At 35.6% G+C, this 22,030-nt stretch overlaps 2 protein-coding genes across 2 annotated transcripts; both read left to right on the forward strand.

Moving 5' to 3' along the window:
* Positions 1-1,869: 1,869 nt before the first annotated feature.
* Positions 1,870-6,075, forward strand: LOC111630065 (uncharacterized abhydrolase domain-containing protein DDB_G0269086-like). The gene is made up of 4 exons (XM_023374082.1): positions 1,870-2,024; positions 2,484-2,580; positions 4,899-4,995; positions 5,089-6,075. Exons 1-4 carry the CDS (start codon positions 1,999-2,001, stop codon positions 5,244-5,246), a joined length of 378 nt encoding a protein of 125 aa, XP_023229850.1. The 5' UTR covers positions 1,870-1,998; the 3' UTR covers positions 5,247-6,075.
* A 188-nt stretch (positions 6,076-6,263) lies between these two features.
* Positions 6,264-18,088, forward strand: LOC111630061 (glutamine amidotransferase-like class 1 domain-containing protein 1). Its single transcript, XM_023374079.1, has 7 exons — positions 6,264-6,598; positions 10,077-10,153; positions 10,217-10,322; positions 14,031-14,138; positions 14,349-14,443; positions 17,713-17,806; positions 17,875-18,088. The coding sequence occupies exons 1-7, from the start codon at positions 6,547-6,549 to the stop codon at positions 18,009-18,011; spliced, it is 669 nt and encodes a 222-aa protein (XP_023229847.1). The 5' UTR covers positions 6,264-6,546; the 3' UTR covers positions 18,012-18,088.
* Positions 18,089-22,030: the final 3,942 nt, after the last annotated feature.

A 22,030-nucleotide genomic window follows, 5' to 3' on the forward strand; every position in this document is an offset into this window, starting at 1 on the left:
CACCCGAATTTGTGTTGTGTTTACGGCGCAAAAAGCCGTTAAAAATCAGTAAATAAAGTGTAAAAATAGAACATTCTTCGCCGTTAAACACACGCCAAAACAATGGACAACACCAGAAAGACACGCGTTTTCTAACTGTTACATAAATTCTACTCGGTAAACCTTGTATGACATCACAATTATCTCAGCGACGTTTCGGTATATCAAAAAGTCACGTCACACTAGAAGAGAATCCGGATCTTAACACAAAATTAATACAGTAACACTTGGGTTTTTTATAGGTTACGGCACGTAACAACGAAACATTGTTGATTTTATTGGAAGGAAATTTATTTCCCGGATACGGAAAAGTGGGGACGTTTCTTTTCTCTATTCTAAACACTACGAAACGTGTTTTTTTTTTTTAAATACTAAATTATAATGTGTCACTTCGCGCGTTACGCTCGACTGCGGGTATTTTAAAGCGTTCGGGACAGAAGTACTGTACGTGTTACTTCTAAACACGTGCACATCGGAAATTACCTGGTACGTGCGTCTAACCGGAAGTATCGCGTAAAATCCCGCTTAAAACGTTTTTTTAGTCTGTGACGTAATTCCATCAGATAAAGCGTAACCGTGAGTACGATAACAGGAAAGCAGGTGAATTTCTTCCGCAGCTGCATAAAATACCCCCCGAAAAAATAAAGAAAATTCGGACTCTAAATGCCACCCCTTTTCCAGAAAAGGCCGTGCGAATCGATTGTGACGACACACAGATTGGTTTCCGAAAACAGCCCATTGTTTTGTCATAAATTTAAAGATTACTGTGTAAAAACACACCAGACTTCTGTGTGACGTCGACGTCAGACGAACAACACATGTATTGTCGCTTAAATTAATGCAATTATGACGAAGAAATTTTATACACTATCCACGTGACTTTCACGTATCGGGTTTTCTTTTTTGTTTTTTAAACGAAAAGGAATTAGCGTCATTGGCCGTTACGAATTCGAAAGTAGTCCAATTACCGGACGTGTTGAGGTCACGTGGTTAAGGGTTATAAATCCTTTTGTCGTTTACGATCACGTGTTTATGCGAGATTTTAGTGTTCCCTTTTGGAAATTTTAGGCAATTGATGCTCGTTAATTGATGCGCGAACGCGCACGCACGCTGGCGTATCGATCGAACCGTTCGGAAATTCCCCAAAAAATGGCGGCGGTCGAGTCGATTTCTCGCCGTTTCGGGGTAATTTCCCTACATAAGAAGGTCACGTTGCACGTGCTAGCTACGTGCTGATAAAGTAAATTCGAGAAAAAGTTCCGCGAAAGAAGCCAAGTACACGTGCACTCCCGTACGACGCGGATAAAACGGATCGTCACACAACCGCGGATGGAAACTTGTTGATACGTCACACACAGGCTAACACACATCCTTTCCTTCCCGATGACGCGCAGCTGCACGTTAACGAGTTAACGCAGCTGCATAATAAACACGTCATAAAATTAAAACAACGCGTACGAACCGAAACAATTAGAATTCGTTAATTAAAATTTCAAAATTTGAAAAAAAAAAAATAATAATAAATACGCTGACGTATCGATGACGTCGAGGGAGGGATTCGTTTCGGATTTTTAAACGTAGCGACAAAACCGTGCACGAGGGTGTACTATTTATTACCAGCGAAATTTATTTTATTTTCGAAAAGCAAACACTTGGAAACTGTACCACTTAGTGTCGTCGACGTCATAACTTCCGTCAGACGACATGTACATGTACGGCGTGACGTCACCCGTTCATGTTGATTGGCGCGAATTATGGCTCGGCGGCCATTGGCCGCTTTTCTATCATTGATCGTCTGTCGCGCTCCGATTGGTCCCCGAGCGTCACGTGACTGGTAGTATAAAAGCTTTGTGAACGCTCGTACGTTGTTGATTCCCGCTAGTCGGCGATATTTGTTTACTGAGTCCGTGGGTATTAAGCTTATTTTTTAAGGCTAATTTTATTAATTAAACGTTAATCATGCCGGCTACACGTTCTAGAACAAGGTAAGAAACGTTTTTAACTATTTAAACGCTTAAAATTCGTTAAATGTAGACGTTATTATTAAGGAGACGGATACCGGTTTACTGGGTCTTTGTTCTCCATTCGCCGGCTTCGTGTAAGGGAAAAATCCTGGAAAATTCCCCAGAAAACACTCGAATTATCCCTTCTGCTGGGCTTATTTATCAAAAAATCCGTTAAATTAAACCTATTTAGTTAAGTATAAACCATACTTAATATACATATATAAAGCTTAATACCGAACGATCGGTAATTCCGGTTTGTATTCAAACCGTTTAGGGTAATACTGGTTAATATTACTCTAAACTTTTTTAGGGATATTTCCGAACCGAAAAGATAATTTAAATTCAATTCCCGTAGCACGTTACACTACGAAGTTATTCGGAACATGTAAACATGTCCTCATTAACATGTGCTAATTTATTATTTTGTTGCTCCTTTAGCTCAGAACATGCTGAAGCTGTCACAGAAGAACTGAAGAAGACAGAGACCAGCGAAACCGAGAAGCAGAAGCCGGAGAATCCGGAACCCGAGGCAAAAGTGAGTGCCACCGCTCTCTCCCGGCCGCGTTCCTCGCGACCGATGGATCTCAAACTCTGGCGAAACGATCCGAATGGTCGTTCGGGTGCCGTGCCTCTGTGCCCGTTGCGCAAGCTTAAAACGGTATGCGGGGATTGGGATTTCGCGGAGTAAACTCCGAGCATCCTTCTCCGCCTCCTCCCTGGCGGAGTTTTAAATTAAATAACGGATGTGGTCGGTGTCTCCCGGATGCTTCGAATGCTTGACCATTTAAAAATAATCCCTTAAGTAAAATTGGGTTGTTATTACGGTGCCAAGTGGCTTGCGTCCGGGGTAATTATATCTGCATTTTTCTCCCTCCAGAAATTCAAATGCGGATTTGCCAGTTCTAGTTTTTTAAAGGAAAAACTGAAAATAAAACTCATTCCAACAAAAACATGATGTAGATGTATTTATTTTAACTGATAAGTAGGTAAATATTAATCACTGCCAAAAGTTTCCTCTTTAACAAACTATGTTAATGTTTTTTTTTATTTATTTTTTTATTTTAGCCAGCTTGAAAATGTTATACATAAGCAAGAATGTTAATTTTATATTTATACTTTTTAGATTTTTCCATACAAATCCTATTTTAGGATGCCGATTATCTCTAGACTTAATTTATCTTTTTGGGACTGTTATAAATTTGATAGTGTGTTATTAGATTAAACAAATATTTAAAATCATCCCATCTGACCTGATTTTATTTCCAGTTATCAATATTTTTGATTATTTAAAATAAATAATGCTCAAAATTCAGATCTACGATAGGCGGTTTATCTGTTCTAGATTAAGGAACGGACTATTTTTCCTTGTATTTTTTTTTTTATTGCCTAATTCAAACTTTGAACCGACAAAAATTTCACTTTTTCGACCGAAAACAAACGAGAGGGGAGTTTTTTTTTAGTGACACACACAAATTTCCATTCATAAAATTCCTGCCTACTCATTTGATTGATTTTGTCGAGTAAAAATAGAAGTTTTTTTTTAATCATGCGAAAGTAACGTCCGACAGATTAAATCCGAAATGGTTAACTTGTAGCTTTATCGCATTTAAATATTAATTTAAGTCTGTCAATTGCTTAAAGTTATGAAATATGGTATTTATATAAAATCATAAACGATTCCTATTAATAATTTTCAGCTGGTGTAATTCGATATAACATAAACTTTGTATTTAACTGATTGATTATTTTAGAAACTATTTTCTATTTGCATAAGTGACCTTGAAGCAACGGCTCTGTTTCTGCATAGTTAAATTTCTTGTTTTGGAAGGAAAGTTTAAAAGACCGCATGCCAAATTACATATTTAAGTTTAAAGAAACCATTATTGCATACTACACTGTATATATATATTTTTTTTTTTATTTATTAAATTCTTTTGTCGTGAATCATTTATAACTTTATTTCCTCCATCTGTTTTTTTTTTTTTTGTTTTCTTCCTGATACGTTTGTTTCATAAAAGTTAGCTATTGATAACAGTAAACATTTGCACGTTAGTTTGCTTTTAATTGTCTTGTGTCAGTTAATCTTACAAAAGTTATCAAATATTAATTAGCAAAATGAAGGAACTCTACCAAAAAAAGATGAAAAACTGATAAAATTCAATAGGTAAGATATGCAGATTTTATTTTAGTATAGGACGATAATAAACACGGTGTTTAGAACTTTGGTACTTGTACTGTTTCGATAACATTATTGAAATTCTGTTCGTGCTTTTGTTGAGAGAGTATAAATCGTTCGCTGTGTTAGAAATCAATAAGATTGATTATGTGGATATAAGAAATGATAGTTGAGCACGAACAATCTAGAGAATGAAAAATAATATAAAAGATTGATTATAAAATTAATTTAAATACGAAAAAGTTAATTATTCTTAATTTTGTTAAACTGCAAACTCTCCTTGTTTACTTCTGTATATATATATTGTATTTATCATATGCATGTTTTTGTTGATAGGAAGAGCATTTCCTTTTTGATTATAGCCATTTATATTTTAATTCCAGGAATTTCTAATGAAATTTTAACTTTGAAAAATGGTTGGAAATTTTGTTATATTTTTCTTATTTTATATTTTTTTGTTTAGACTAAAATTTGATGCGAAATGTAATTTGCATTTAAAAAAAAAATTCTGTTTAACTTGTATTTCTTTGTAAAATTATTTAAAATCAAAAACTTTGAGAATTTGCAGCACTTTGAGAAGATTGCATTCTTTAAACATGACTGGTATCTATTAGTTTAATACTAGTCTTGAAAAGTTAACTGTCACTAATCTAGAAATGGATCTGTTTGTTTGAAAGGATAAAACTGAAGGGCCAGAAAACCAACCAGAGGAGAGCTCGAAAGAAGCCGAGGAAACAGAAGACAGCAAAGACGAAGCAGCACAGGAAAACGGAGGTAAGGACGACATTAACTCTTCTTCTCCCTTCCCTGCGAACGGCTCACCCTCTCGAAAAAGAATAATAATTTTTTGGGACGGTCTCTTTACAGAAACAAAGACGGACAAAAATACAACAGAGAGCGAAGCCCAGAAAAGGAAATCCGAAGGCGGCAATCCGGACAAGGCTGTCTCACCGGAGAAAAAGGCCAAACTAGAGGCAGAGAACGTAGAGGCGAACGAAGCCGAGAAAGCCGAAGCTGTCGCATAACATGCTAAATTGTTGGTCGTACTGTGTTGTTTCCAATATTTTATATATCAGGCATACGTGCACGGCATCGATTTATCATCCATCGCTTTTCGTTGATGTATTCACCCATAATAAATTAATATTTTCTTTGTTGTAACTTTTTTTTTTATTTTTGTTTATTTTTTAACTTTGTTTTTCTTTTTATTTTCACATATCAAAGTTTAAAGGATGTGTAAATATTGTTTCATTCAAAGTTTCCTTTTCTGTTTCATGGAAATTATATATATATATATATAGTGCAAACAACACAATACTACTACCTGTAACCAGTAAAATGTGGGTACTTAAAAGAAGCTTACACTCTTCGATGTCTCTTTTATCATTATGTATCGGGAACACCGATTCCAAAATGTGTGCGGAAAACAGTTTTTTTGTAATTTTTATGTAGAAAAATAGTCTACGTCACCTTCGAGTTAACGAGAGGCAGCGGCCCCGTCCGCTCCCAGATAATAAAAACAGACTTGAAGCTAACAAAAAAGAAAGTATATCAAAATGGATATGCATGTATCATAATATAGATTTTGTTCTATAGATTATAAATAAATTTTTTAGAAATCTTTTGACAGTTTAGTTTTAAAAAAAAAATTTCCACAAACCAGACTATATATATATATAATGAGGTAATTGTAAAACTTCTAGATCTCATGTACTTCATGAAAAACTCCAGAAGGTTGTAATGGAGTTTTCTAGTGTTTTAAGATGAAAAGAAAAAAAAAAACCTTTCTATGTGGAATTTCTTGCTGTAAGTTTTCTGTATCAACAGTAAAGTTGTTATTTAGCTATGCATCAATTTGATTTCTTTAATTCGAAATTGACGTCACACACAACGTAATAGCGTATTGTCTTTAACACTTGAAAATAAACAATGCTGCATTGTGGAAATATTCGTCAACACACGATCGGATAGTGTTGCCAGGCAGGAAAAAAAAATGGAAATTTTGCGTGGCAACACTCTCAGTGTTGCCACGCAAAATTTCCGATTTTTAATCTATATCCAAATAAGAAAAAAGTGTTTTTAATAGTAAAATCTTTACTATTTTAATTAATTCGAAAATAATAAAGTGATTAAATAAATAAATTAAAAAAATTCGTCACGAACCTTAAAGGTGAGAAGTCGCCATTTTGCCTGTTGTAGATTAGCGATAACTCCAGGCAAATGGCGACTTCCTGTCGGAAATATCTTATCGCCGCATTAAAACAGTAGGGGGCGTTAACGGCACAGACAAGATGGCGGCGATCACAGTTTGAGATTCTCATCAAAATGTCATCGAGTAGACAGAACTGTTTAATAGTTTTGAGCAGCAGAAAGGAAGGTAAGGAGATAAGGAGTGATTTATCGGGAGGAATTAATCATCTGTTTGTTTATATTAAGTTAAATACACGTTATCAGTAAGCGGGTCTTTGTTAATTATATACAAACATTAAGGTTCATTCCAGATTATTAAAAGATTATGTAACAATTTCGAGACGAAAGAGAGAACATTTATCGTATATCTCGAGCTGTTTAGAATTATTATAAATTGAGATGATTATACGTCACATCCTCTGATTATAAACAACTTCATAGGAATATTCTTCAGTAGGATTATAATTGTGTGTAATTGACTGTATGTTTTTATAATTTGGCAGTTTTCTTCACGGCATTTAATTAAAATCGCTCTTCGGTTTGCTTCGGCCTGGGTTTTTAAGGCTTTCGGCACGCGCCCTTTAATAATTAACCGCAGAATTTATCGTTCTCGATAACCGAGTCGTTTGGTCGGATATGCGAAAAGTAACTAGCCATTGCACTTCCATATGCTATAATTAATCATATTGATTGTATATTTATACAAAAATGACCAATGTATAATCTAAACGATCGCTTGTGTGGTCTACGGACGTGTTGCGTGGCAAAGCGGCTTTAACATGGCCGAATAAGCGAGCCAATCTGTATTTGGTTTTAATAAAGCTGGATATTGGTCGATTTATGTTGTTGAGTGTGCGATTACTCGCTATCGTCGGAAAGAAATGATGGTAGTGAATAAACGATAACTTGCAAGACAACGAAGTAGATATAAATTGCTTTTCTTGAAGCTTTCTTGCTTCTGCGAGTGTCCGCAAGAGAAATAAAGATGGTGTGAGATTGCTGTTATTAACTTTAGTTTGAAGGGCTCTGGTTTTCTATCCGAGAAAAGCCACGAACTGGCTTCGTGTTTGAGGGATGAATGAGAAACGATTCAACAAACTTACTAATCTAGAAAACAATTTGACAAAATATTTCAGTATCTAAATTCGGATCCTGCTTTGGACGTAGATGTTTATTTTTTGAATTCTAATGATAAATTATTGTTCAGTAGGGAAAAGAATGGAGAAAACTTTAGCTACAGCTGCATATGATATTGTAAAATAGAGAAAATTAGTAGTAGCAATATATGAAATGATACAAACTGTTGTAGCCAAGTCACATTGCAAATGTGATTTTTTGCAAACTTTATTCAATACGCTTTCATTTAGCAAACATTAGCTGTGGAATCCTGCTCTACAGCTCTTTATTCGTGCCATTAAGTAGTTCAAACTGTATTTCTGAAGATGGAATCTTGATTTATGACATTAATCCTGTGAGAAATGTGAATTTAATTCATGCTGGTTCACTTAATGAGAGCTTCTTAGAGATAAATTATAACGTAATAGGTCAATCATGCATTTATATTTGACTGGCTGCTCTATCTAAGGATCAAAAAAAGAAAAATTGCACAGGATCCATGGATCCAGCGATTGTCATACACAATCAAAATTGCAGAGTATTTTTGGACTTCATTAAGACTAATTTAATGATTGGAATTTATTCCAAAGATGATCGGTTGAGCTACCGTCTTAAAAATTTGAAATGAATTCCAGTCGTATAAGATGATGATGCGACTATTTACTTTTAAGCTGTATTCCAATGGTTATTAATAAAATTAATTTTAATGTAACTGGAAAGAAATCTGGGGATTTAGTCTTATATTCCACTGTTTGTTATGTTAAAATTTGCAAAATTATTATTCATACCGTGATATTTTCAGCCTGTTTGTTTCTATGATGTCGGAAGAGGCACGACATTCAATCATTCTTATATTATGTGTTGACTACAAAATGGTAACCTTGATCTTTTGTCATTTTACTCTTTATTATGAAGCATCCTATGATGCTGCATAATTAAGAGAAAGAACTGTGTCCAATTAGATCATTTGTGTTTTGCTGCTCATTTGCAAGTTTCACATTGCAATGGACACATTGTGTAGTAAATATTAGTCAATGATGATTCTTAATCAAATCACCCATCGATTTGTCTAAAGAGAACTTAAATTCTTGGTAATATCCAGGATGGCAGCATAGATTCAATAGATTATTTTAATCAATTTGAGATACGTTAACAATATGGCACTGAAATAGTATATATAAAATAATAATTACTGTGATAAGTGGATTAAATATTGAAGGATTGAGCTAGGATGGTTGGGAAGTTTTTCAATGCTTCTTCACATAGATTATAGTTTTTCAGTTTGTGTGAATATACATTTCTGATGTGTGTATTCTGGTATGCATCAAACAGTGTACTACGACATACTAAAAGATAATCTTCTATTCACCATTGAGTTCGTCAATGCCGTTTCCAATGCACGTTGAGCTGTGGATATGGTGAAGTTTAACAAAGCGATATGGTTACTTTCACAGTTATATTATTAACACCATTTTTACTACTCATCTGTATTAACCCTTTACATAGAGCTGTTTGCTTATGTTGTCTCGTTAGGTTGTCAGATATTCCGATAAAATCTTATTAAAATGTTCACTCATGCATCGGTCTGGCTGAGACTGACGCGTAATGGAATGCACCCATAGTTTGGTATATAAACATGTGCACTCGTGGACAAATTTCTGTTTTCTATCCTGTAGATTTTAAAACGAACTACACATAAGAACAGTAGAATCAAACTCAGAGTTTTAGGAAATATCAATTTCCACTGTGTTGCCTATTTTAAAATCCTATATAATCAATGAATTTAATTTGATTCATTGCACAGAATTTCAGTTTATAACGTTCAATTTTGCATAGGAGTATGGCTATTTGAATGGTATTGATTTTGTGCTGGGAATTTGAAAGTTGTCTTTGGCAAATTCTAAGCACTGTATTATGCAAAAATGCTTGAACTGTGAGAGGATTTGGTTGAAAAATCCTAAATTGATTGGATAACTTGTCTATAAAGGTGGCTCTACACATGCGGTATTTGCCAATTGCCGGATAATCTCCTTTTGTCAAAGTGTTTGTCATGTGGCAAGCAAATAGCACACGTACGATTATGATTATTTGCCACGCATCAGTTTGTTGTGATTTGTCCCCTCTGATTCAGCTCAGAATACCAACGAGGAGTGGAAAATGGTGAATACCAAATATTTGCCGAGTGAACTTGCGAATAAATCATCCACTTTACTTGGTATTGGCTGCTTGCGAAAACAATGTATGGAGCTGCCTTAAAGATGATTATCCAACAGAGAATGCATTCTTTCTCGGTAAGTATCTCGACCCGTCACTAATTATACTTTCAGGTTGGTTGCTTATCTTGTTCTGTTTCTACAACACTATTTTTAAGTGTGTAGATTCATAGAATTCGAACTTCATGCTTGTGTTGTGGCAATAGAACACTCGCAAAGCATGACAGGATATGTTAAACTGTTTTATTTTCTCTCTTAAAAAGGTATCTTTGAAATATAATAATAATTGCAATAAATCCAAACTTTATTATTTAATCTTTTTAAATTTTTCTTTAGCAAATTCTGCTCCGTCTTTCATCCAGTCTTTTAAGCTCCTCCATACTGCATTTACGATTCAGATTGCCACCCCTGGGGTAAGTTGCATCTAATTATTAGATGCGATTAAAATAATCGATTAAGCTCGAGTTTCCAAACAGGGCAAGCCGTTAGAATTCGTCAATCAAGACGAACAGAGTAGAAGATGGTTGAATGAATTTCGGATGAAGTCTCTGTCGGTTCCGATCAGTCTTCGGACGGTCGATCGTAAGTACAGCGATCTCTTTGTTTTGTCTTTGTGTAAATATGTTTGAACTCATGAATTGGGATATATTTAAACTTTGCACAATGATTTTACAATTAAAAATGCTTTTAGAAACTATAAAATTTAATACATACATACGTAAAAATGTTTGTCGTTTGTAACGGCATTGCATACAAGACCTGTAAGTTGTCTCTCTCATGTTTCCACTTTCTGGTAGACGGTTTTACCACTTACTCACACACATTCTGGTTTTCTGACTACAGTTTTTGGAAGATTTCTTTGCTAATCTTGTAATCTCCTGAAGAATCTGATCCACAAGATGTTAGGACCTCAAATCCACAGATTTCGGGGCCTCCAGGGAATGCTTCATTTGCCATGGAAGAAATTGCAATATCATACATAAAACTTTACTTTAAATAAAGCATTTCGCTTTGTAGATGCTCTAAAGATCTTCACTTGGGAGTTTTATTTTGTTGATAATTTTGTGCGCATCTCATTTTTATTAATATTTAATATTTCAATCGCATGCCTTAATTGAATTTAAAAAAGACACATTGCATTTATGTTCTATTCTTATGTTTTAAAGTTTGTGTTTGATTTTTGCCCGATGACGAAGGCTGTACGTCTTTGAAAGTACTCACAGTTTTTAATAAATATATGTTTTTAACATCAGTTAAGTGTGATTTCTCTCCCATATATCATTCCCAGTATGAAGTGAATATTGTTTTTGTCTATTAATAGAAGGAGTTTTCTCATACACAAATTAAGGAACATGATTATACTTTCATTGCCATAAAGATTAGTGCACCAAAAAGGAGTTGTCAGAATTGAACAAAATTGTACGTGTGTGAGTGTAACAGTGATATAAGTAGGCGATTACAAAATGAAAGCAAAAGGATCATTTTATGCAGGAAAAACTACAAAGAAAAGGAGGTTCTAGTAGTCGGCCCACCTCTAGCACGAATACATGATGTGATTTGGTTATGCGTGGAGGCATACAGGTACCATATGGTGTTCTGTGGCATCTCAATCTGCAGTTGCTTGAAATGGTCCTCTAGTTTGGCCAAACTCCTAGGCTGTCCAATTTGGCGTCACGGGTGATCCCAGACGTGTTCGATCGGTGACAAATAGAGACCGGGCAGGTCAGGGAAGTGTGGCAATGTGGCAGAGGCAGTCCTGTGATACCTTTGCTGTGTATGATTGAGCATTGTCCTGTTGGAAAAGGCTCTTGGGAATCTTGCCATGAATGGAAACACATGGCTGCAGGATGTCACTAACATACCACTGGGCTGTCATGGTCCCTTGGATAAATTCATATTAACAAAAGATTTAAAACGAAACTGAATTACTGAATTATTGAACAACCATTTATTTTTCAAGTTTTCTATCAGTTTATTTGTAATAGCAATTATTATGACATAACAGACATTGAAGTAATGCTGATTATTAATTATGTTTTTCTTTATTTTGAAAGGAGGCTTTTAAAAAACATAATACATTTAGGCTTTTGTCGTCTAATCTAGACTGAATTTCCATACAAATGACAGCTACATTAGAAAAAGCTCTCTCAGAATCAATACTAGTTGGACGTACTGTCATTAGAACATTAAAAACCTTAAGATATGTTCCTTGTATTTTTTGCTGTAAGAAATAATTCATTTCTTTCTTAACTGTATCTTTCACACTTTTAAATTTACTTATATTACTGTAATTGGTATCTACGCTTGTTTTATGTTTAACGAATAAGTAGAATTTCTCTTTCATTGTTAAATTCGACTTTTCTATTATGTACTTTGTTCTCTGTCGACGTGAAAAGTTGATGGTATGGTAAGCATCTCTCACCAGAATCTGAGTCTGAACTAATTTCAGTGACATCTGCAGGTCATGATTCATTTTCATTTTCTGATAAGTGCTTGATTATTTCTACAAATCCCATTCAACTGGGTTATTTTCCTGTATTAGACTTCAAAAACAAGATCCGTTTTTGGAGTATAATACAGGGAATCAAGTAATAAACAGACTAGAAAATTCCTTTTAGTAACCTTAAATTACAAATTGGATGACCAATCGCCACCTGCACTGTTTTCTCTGGCATCTCTAGTGATAGAGCATCCCTCTGCAACAGGTAAACTACAGACGGGATGCTTTTGCACGTTAACGCCTTCTGCTGGCATTACGCAATGAGCCGTCGTGCTAAATGAACTCTAATCATTTCCATATCTGCTTGAGACTTATCTTCATGCCAAGATTTTCAGCGATACGACGACTTCTTGGTGCGCTGATTTTTATGGCAATGAGTGTATACTTTGTGGCTTCATACTAAACAACAAATCTTATAAATTGGTATATACTATTTAGGAAAGCTGTAAATTCTGAGAGGTCACGATCCAAACCGTTCCACACGACACGAATATTATACATGTACCAGTTAGTGCTGACCGTTGGTGCAATGAGTATGCTTATAGACCAAAAGTCCAGGCGTCTTTGTGCCTTTATCTCAAAAGAAAATCTTTGGTGTGAAATATTTGACAGAGGTTTTACAAGCTTAACATTTAACACACCAATAACTAGGTTTACAAACATCCCATTTAACTTTGGATCCCTATTTAATCTTAACCTGATTAGTGTTTATTTAGACATTCTGCCTTAATTTTAAAATCTGAAATAACTTAGAAACTCTGACATTATACAAAAAATGTCTCTAGATAAGTCGTCGCCAGCAAAATTATTTATTTTATTTCATATGTTAGTATTATTGGACCATTTGACACAGCTGCATTATGAATTGTAATCGTCATATACTGGTAATTACAGTACACAATGATGATGCAACAGCTAAAATTTCATAACTTTCTTACTTGTAATGATGAAAATTATAAACAATTTGAATTCCGGTTATTGTAACCCATGCCTCATTTAATGTGAGTAGTATGTTTAATCCTTTGAAAACAATATTGACCGAAATATGGACATTCAAAGAGTAAAGAATAATATGGGAAAGCCAAATGGGGACAAAAGCCACAGAAAACCTAACAGTGGGGAGGAGTAAAGGTTACAGATGCTGCAGGAGTGACAATGCTTGGTAGAGGAATAAGTGAAGTTTCCAGTTGAACCCTTTTGTGCACCAGTTCTAGAGTTTGGAGGCAGAATTTGGCTTAGAAAGGTTTTCTTTTGATCTAATTAAATGTGGAATATTTGTGTCAACAGTGATTATTGAGCTGACAAGATTTTCTGTCAATATTCTTCAAATAAAAAAAACCATCACAAAGCCAATTTGTTTTGCATTAAAGAGCATTTATTAACTGAGGTATGAGTTAACACGTTAATTGCCATCTGATGTGCCTGCAGTCGTACCAATCAGGCCCGCACACAGCGATATGATGCACTGGCGGTCGTACTAATTAGGCCCGCAAACAGACATACGACCACCAGCGGTTGGAGCCAACTTTATAGATGTGCGCGAGAAGCCACCACTAGGATGTAAAAGAACGTCTTACGAAGCCAGGATAATTTAACCTTGAGTGAAACTATATAGGTTATAGCAACGTTGGGCAGTCGAATGGCTATGTACGGCCCTAACCAGCACGACCACTGGCATGTCGGATGGCGGTCAATGTGTTAACATATTTAAATTAAAGTTTTGAATGAGTTTGTTTATTTCAAATTAAAAATTTATTATTTTAGATTTGAATAAATTTTTTTCTTTTTAGCAAACAGATATTCCTCTCTGGTCATTCCTCATTCTCCGGGTGCTGCAGCGGATTTGGCGGACGACGCCGATCTGGGACAAATACTAAGACATTTTATTAAAGAGAAAAGTAAGAGAATAAAATTAAGATATCGTAGATAAAGACGTAAGATTGGATCGCGCGGCTGTAGAACGGTATTGTCGGAATCAAAGCATAATACTATTATTAATTTGGGTGTATTTCACATCAGTATGATTCAATCTTTAGTAATTTATTTTGAATTTTATATTTATAACAACAGTTTTTCATTATTTATTAATGTTCATTTTTACCAATTAGAGCCCATTTGTGCCATTGGCATGGGAGTAGCGGGACTGTTCAGTGCAGTGGACGAACATTCTTCTTGGTGTTTTAAACGTTACGTGCTGACTTCGGTGAGTATGTGTATATAATGTAATTGTAGAAGCTCGATGAGTTTGTTTAAATGTGGATTTTTTTTAAAGTACAGTCTTTCTAAATCTGTAGCTTTCGTAAAATACAAAACACTCTGCTGTATTGTATAACAATACAAGACGATAATGCTATATCTCTGTGTTTTTAATTGATCAAATGTTCAACGTGGAGTGGCAATTTTTAAATACAATTCATGCTGTTCACAGGTAGACATTTGGATTATTTATATGTTGTTTTCTTTAGAAATGACACGAGACATTGTTGCATAATTAATATTTAAGATCTATGTTTCATCTGATCAGAGTTCAACAACCATATAAAATCACCCTTTATCAAAAATGATGCATTTTGTATTCAAACTCTGCCAATCCCTCTTTGGGCTAGAAAGAATAGAGGATTCTTTATAAAACTTTAAGACCATAAATTAAAAAAGTAAAATATTTAATTAACGAGGGTCTGATTTAAGAATTTTAATTCTTCTAAGTTTGGCTAACTTTGTTACATTTCTTATAATTTGATTGCGACACCATTCGGTGTTTAAATTAATCAACTTTTCATCATTAGCTATAGCTGTGTGTTCTTTAAATTTTCATAAATAAATTTGTCAGTTGTCTGGTGAATGATTCGACATAACTGTTCATCGTACCCTTCAACAGAAAGTAGGCAATTTGACCATTCTGAGAACCCAGAAATTGGACTTTTCGGGTGACAGTTGAGATGCTTGTATGCATTGGAACGTTTGCAAGAAAGGAACTGCACCTTAGGCCAGAAAAGTGTTGCACGTGTTTTTGTGCCATGATCTTTGTCACATTTCAACCATGCCTTGGCTACATGGGAATACAAAATGGAAAGCTATTTGATAGATTTTCATAGATGTAAAAATATAAATAATTTCGTTGATTTTATTAAAGTTATGTACATGTTATGGTGGCAAATGTATTCTTTATTGGGTCCACAATTTTGTCATTTATTTATTTAGTTTCTACCAAATTGGCTTTGACTGCTTCTGTTTGTTGCCTAAATCAACAAATTATTCTTACCAATCTTACAAATAAACTATCAAGCAATAGATGCAATGTTTGTTGTTCTTTAAACCAAGGGTATCAAACTAGCGGGCTGCATGTGACCCCCCTGATGCGATTTTTCGTGGCCCACGGCCATGATGCTCTGCAATAAAATGAAAAACGGAACAATATGTTACAAAGAAAATAGCTACGACGAGACGGTTACTTTCTATGACTTCATATGTCATATGCTACGATGCACTGGTCAACTGTGGAAGACTAGACCACGGTTACGCACCTCGCCAGTATCTTCAAGCCAATTTCAATCAAAGAGATGCCATGCTTCAAAACTCACTAAAAAGTCTTGTTTTTGCTTGCGGAGCTGTATATGGCGGGTAGGTTGAGCCACCACAGTTGAGGTGCATAACTGTATTTTCTTCGAATTTTAATAAAAGTCATTTGCGCTAGTTTCTTTGTCCTAATCAGGGTGTTAAAGATTTGTGGTTTGTTTTCTTTTATAACTTATAAAATTACACGCATAATTTGCAAAGAAATGCTTAATGTCATATTCTTTAGCGACACTAACTGACATTATAACACTAATCATGAAGAACAGTTTTCGTGCTTTGAAGGAAAAATAAGAGAAGAAAAATTAAAAACAATGAAGAATTCACTTGATAGCCAGCAACGAGTGCTTACAAAATTCATGAAAAGTAATGAATCAGTTATGAAATAAGCTATTTATTAGCAAAACATTCAAAACCATTCATCGATGGTTCTTTAATAATGGAATGTATGATAAAAGCTGCCAAATTCGTCTGTCCAGAAAAGGTACAGGCATTTTGAGATATCGTTATCAAGAAATACAGCAGCGGACAAAATTACGGAAACGGCAGATGACGTCAGTTCACGAATACAAGAAATATTTACCAAAGTCCCGTGCTTTTCAATTGCAATTGATGAAAGCACGGATGTAAGATATGTTGCACAAGTTGCTCATATGTTGTTATTGCAACCACGCAAAAAAAAGAGGATCACCGAAGTATTGTTGGAAAATATCCCTTTTCATGGAACAACTGATGAAGATATTTTTGATGCTGTATGGAGCATTTTAGAAGAATGTAAGCTTCCTCTTGACTAGCTTGTTTCTGTAATAACGAATGGCGATAAATTGATGATGGTTGAAATTAAAGGATTTGTGTCACGACTGACGAGATTAAATTGTACATACGATAATATAAAAAAGATTTATTATGTAGGTGAGAGGACACAAAGTGGTAATTTGATTGGAAAATGTGAAGTCTCCATGGATCAAACGTTGTAAAATTCGCAGAAATCGTTTTCGATAAAGGGCAATTTTATACGATCACAGTCACTGTTTAACTTGGATTAGATGGGACTTCGTTACATAATTAATACTTAATTTGAGACTAAATATAGATCTTGTTTTTGAAGAAGAAAACCTAAAAATAAACATTATACGTGAGCCATGAAAAATCAAAATGTTAATAGGTTATACAAATACATTATTTGCTGTATCGATTAATGAAAGGTGCCAACAAGTTAAGTCTGTATGGCCGATCCAAGCTTCAATGCATTTGGTCAGTGTAGGCGAGGAAACGGAGAACAATTTCTCACTTAGTCATGGGGCTACAAACCTGAATTCTCTATAGTAGTAGGCTTACATTTTCTTACACAATTGCAACAGATGTTTAGTGGAACAAATATATTTTACTATAAAAATCTGTGTTGGGTACATGCACTCATACAGCAAGAAACTCAAAATTATAAAATATAATTGATTCGTGTTTTAGCATTTCCTTCAGTGGGCCCTTAGTTTACAGGATGTCAATGTATAAAATTGGGACTTTTGTAGCTCTGAGCCTCATTTTTCTTCAATAAATGTGAATAACAATTGTGGCATAGTTAGTAAAGCCTATGTCTTCCACTTTCTAGGATGAAGGATCGAAATCACATCATATTATTTTTGTTTAATTAGCTTAATATCCTGGTACGTAAAAGAGACAAAACACATATAGTTTTTGAAACTAAGTTAATAATAACCAAAATAAAACAATATTTATATAAAATATGCAACTCAGTGTGATACAATTCACTGTAAACATTACCATACAGCATTTTGTGTGTTAATATCTAAAGAAATTTGTCTGGATATGCAAACAGATCATTAAATGCATTGTTTTGTGTACGCCGATCATTTTATTTTCCTTTTTTCTCGCCTCTAGACTTCCGTGTTCGAGCTGGCCAGGACCAAAGACTTTGAATCTTCCCCTCTGATTCCGGAAGACGTCATCAAGGAGAAGGGTGCCCGATACAGTTGTGAGTATGTTATCTTTTAAGTTTCACAGACAAAGTGCAGAATGTAACACCACACTGTCACATTTCAGGCACTGAACCCGATGAGGTCCACGTGGTGGTCGACAGGCACCTGATAACTGGACAGAACGAACAGTCGACTCTGGTGGCAGTTCAGAACCTGATACTGTGTAACGAGAATCAAGGGAAAAACAAAGACAGACACTGACCCTTTTTTGTAAATATTTAAAACTTTTGTGTTAAAAAAGTAATTTTTTGAAAAAATAAATACCAAATTATTATTAATTATGGGTTTGAGGGTAGTAAAGTCCATTTGCCATAACTTTATTCATTCATTTCATGCACAAAGTGGCCTCCTCATCCCCACAGAATACAAAATATGTTCTTCATTCATAATAAATTTTGAATCCAAATTAAATTAAAGATTAGACGATAAACAAACATGGTCAGGCCCATGCAAATGTCAATAATTATTTGCAGTACCTTGTTTAAGGAGTGGCCTCCAACCTCCACACAAACACTTAGATCTTAGTGTATTTCCTGATCATATAAGTGTTTACATAATACACAGTTTAATGAATGTTACAACAATGGTCAGAGGTCTGAAGACAAGTCATTTGGCAAAATGTGACCCAGTTTGGTGGCCGGTCAATTCTCCATATCTCGGTTCACTATGTGACAGTATGAGCACGACCAAGAACAGAGTTTCCCTTGAGAGAGAGACGAACATCCAGAAATCACATCTCAGATTTTATGGAAGCTTTTCTTTCTCTATTGGCAATTCAATTCTAGATTATTACTAACTAGCAGATGAGCCAGACATTGTTTGGGCAAAAAGTAATGATAGCGAAGATTAAGATTATTAGATTATAGTCGATCTTAACGGTTTTCACCGGGTGCAAGAATTAGGTCTCCCTCTTCCGAGGGTAATTAGAGAAGTTTTAGATGGTTTAAAAATATGTTTGATTGTTTGAAAAACCGCATCTAAAATAGTACAGTAGAAGTTCTTCAGGGTAATCCTTAACTTTCTCCCTCTTCTAACTTGGGTAATTGATCTGGATGTCTCGAGTACTGAGCAATAAAATACCTCTGTCCCTAATTACAGGCTATCATCTCAGGGAGTTTGTAAGTAAACACTGGAGGAAGTGACGGCCCAGCATGGGAGACACTCATCCCTTTTGACCTGAATTTGGTCTTCCAGAACAGAATGGGAGCCAATACATACAAGAAAGACTTTGGCCGTATATGACGTGTTTAGCTGGCAGAAAAGAGGGTAAGGGAAGGGAAAGAAGGAGGGAGAGGAGATAGATAGTAGAGAAATGTAGGATTCCTCTGAACGGCGTACATATGGCTATAGTACCCTCTATGTTTGATGCTTGCATGCAGTTTTTAGGCTGCAAGTCCTCTGAAGGGTGTAAAAGAAAACCTGAGTGTAGCAAACACAAATAGCTATTTGTGGTGGCACTAAATCAAGTGTAGAAGTTAGTGCCAAGTGGCTGTTAGTAGGAAGAGTTATAACTACTTAATGCTAATGAAACTGAATGTAAATGCAAATCTTAATACTACTTAACAGCTAGACAGACAGCGCAAAAAAAAAAAAAACAAACGAACACGATAACAAACTAGACAAGACGAACAGACAGAGACAAGAGACAAACATGCAAGACCCCAAATTTTTTTTTAAACACTAACTTACTAAACTAACCTACCATAATCTAGAATGAACCTAACCAGAAATCAAACTAAGAGTCCCTAATCTAACTCACAACTACAACTAACTTAAACTAAGTGAATTTAGACTGAAAAGAAGACGGAATATAAGAATTAAAATACAAAGTTGAAAGCAGCTATATACTGACAGCTGAAACAAAGCAAGGGAAAGCTAATTGCCATCTGTGTCCCTGGAGTTGAGTGCTCTCAAAGGCCCCACTAAGGGATATAAATGCGAGTAGATGATGGAACATTGTACGTGTGTGATTGAGTTGATGTGGATTGCAAGGCCAGTTGTACCCTTCTAGAATAGCAGATCTCATTAACTATCCGTAATGTGATTGCACTTATTGCAGCGAAAAACTAAGTGAAGTGGTGTTTGGTCTTCCTGAATACCACAATTGCATTGTGGATTGCTCCCAAGGTTAAATCTATGCAAATATTGCTTAAAGTTGCCGTGTCCTGTAAGTAGCTGAGTGAGGGTGTAACTAGGGTACAACTGGCAATAAATCGAAGTAGTGTCAACCTTGGGGATGAAAGTATAGATGAGCCTACCAGTGGTCATGGTCCCAGCTGTCTTGCCAGAGAATGAAGATTTGCTTTTTGACATGATTGTTGATGTACGAGCCAGGAATGTAACTGAAAGTACTAGTGACTGAAGACGGTCAACGGTCTCGTCACTGAGAATCCCCGAATGACCCAGGACTCATTGGGGAAATCTATTCTAATGTTGTTGTCTAAGTGTCTGAGAATGTGGTGTATGAGATGGACGAGTTTTAAGCGGTTATCAGACTTTGCAATTCTGTGTAAAGCTACCCTACTGTCAGAATAAATGCGATAGTGTAAGTAGTGTCTTTTGTCCTTTCTATGCCTAATGTGAATTAAGCTCATATAAATAGCTAAAGTTTCTGCTTGTGCTATTGAGCAGTGTGTTCCTAGACGGAAGCAAGCATTGTGGAGCTTGTGGCCTAAGTTGGAGTAAACTACAAAACTGGCACCCACATCATCATCCATCTTGGAACTGTCAGTGTAAATCCTAAACATAGGATGATCACCTGGATCTTTCAAGTAAATGTCAGGGGCAAGCTGATGGGAGGGGTGGTAATCATAAGTCAAGAGGGTATTTTTGTCGATGCTGAATTTTTTTGATATCATCGATCAAGGTCAAACTGGGGGGAATCTTACCTACTCTAATCATTTTGTCGACATTGGAGTCGCTATAATCTCGCCAGGGTAAGGCGACGAGATTTTGCTGCCAAATAATGCGTTTATTCTAAGTTGATATGGGCAGTGGTGATATTCAGCGGGTTCGCACAGGTTCGGCCGAACCCGTTGTTAACATTTTCAAAGTTTTCAGAACCTTGTTAAACACATGTAACATTTCTCAATGGTTTGATTCTTTTGAAAATATTAAAATATACGTATTATACTCTGTAACACTACTAAACTAGAGGCTTCCGATGCACCATTTGAGCGAAAAAAAAATTGTTAAGGAAAAATTTTCTGTTAGCGAACCCTTTGTTAAATATTTCGAATGTCATCACTGGATATGGGTCAACCTTGATATTACCAAAAGGGCACTAGTGGGTGTGGTCCTATAAGCCTTACAAATGCAGAGAGCTGCAATCTTTTGAACAGATAACAGTTTTTTACAGTTATGAACCTTGGTGGCCACATGGCCCTAGACCTGTGCTGGCTGAATTGCACTCCTGTAAATTAGCTTAGTAGCATAGGGCCAAAGCCCCATGTGTTCCTAGCAATACTAATGAGGGTGTTGGCCATCTTTTTAGCTTTGTCTGTGATGTATTTGATGTGGAGTGTGAAGTTAAGTCTCATCAAGAATAACATCTAAATATTTAATTTCCATTGTTAGCTTTATTCTGTGAGCATTTATATGAAGGGTAAACTTCCTGAAGAGTGGCATGTTCCTACCAACTATCATGCTTTTGCATTTGTCTGTGTTAATGGGTTGCCTGTGCTTAATACTCCACTGGTGAATGTTATTGAGAATGTCATTGCATATGTCCTGTAAGCATTCACTGTTCCTGTGTGAACCTAGGATAATTGTGTCATTCACATAGCCGTGTATGTGGCAGTCAGGAGGCAGGGTGTTGTTTAAGTGCAGGATAGAGTTATAGGTTATGATCCAGAGACCATGACCAGACCTGGATCCCTGAGGAAAGTCCCGAGTGATGGGTATGATTATGTTATTTTGTGTTGTATAAACACCTGCACTCCTGTCTCCAAGATAGGATTGAAGAAGTTTGTAAAAATTTTGAGGGCAGTGATGAGTGTGTAATGCGTGCATGGTAGAAGGCCACCAGGCGTGCTCAAAGGCACCTCTAAAGTCAATAGTGATTATTGCCGTATACTGATTATTAAGCTTAGCCTGGTGGATGGCATCTACAGTACCTTTTTAGAGAAGCAGAACTGATTCTGGTTCAGGGCTCTACTCTTGCATAGATGCCAAGTGATCCTATTAATCATTAGACCATCTTACACTTTACCCAGTTGGGA

This window comes from Centruroides sculpturatus, unplaced genomic scaffold, assembly GCF_000671375.1.
Source record: "Centruroides sculpturatus isolate CEXI.00-Female unplaced genomic scaffold, Cexi_2.0 scaffold605, whole genome shotgun sequence".
In the NCBI taxonomy this organism is placed as follows: domain Eukaryota; kingdom Metazoa; phylum Arthropoda; class Arachnida; order Scorpiones; family Buthidae; genus Centruroides; species Centruroides sculpturatus.

Excerpts from the sequence above, each read along its gene's own strand:
- LOC111630061 (XM_023374079.1), top strand. The coding sequence starts at position 6,547 with ATGTCATCGAGTAGACAGAACTGTTTAATAGTTTTGAGCAGCAGAAAG. Across the intron at positions 10,154-10,216 it reads TTCAGATTGCCACCCCTGGG|GGCAAGCCGTTAGAATTCGT; the intron begins GTAAGTTGCATC and ends GTTTCCAAACAG. Across the intron at positions 14,139-14,348 it reads ACATTTTATTAAAGAGAAAA|AGCCCATTTGTGCCATTGGC; the intron begins GTAAGAGAATAA and ends TTTACCAATTAG.
- LOC111630065 (XM_023374082.1), top strand. The coding sequence starts at position 1,999 with ATGCCGGCTACACGTTCTAGAACAAG. Across the intron at positions 2,025-2,483 it reads GCTACACGTTCTAGAACAAG|CTCAGAACATGCTGAAGCTG; the intron begins GTAAGAAACGTT and ends TTGCTCCTTTAG. Across the intron at positions 2,581-4,898 it reads ATCCGGAACCCGAGGCAAAA|GATAAAACTGAAGGGCCAGA; the intron begins GTGAGTGCCACC and ends TTTGTTTGAAAG.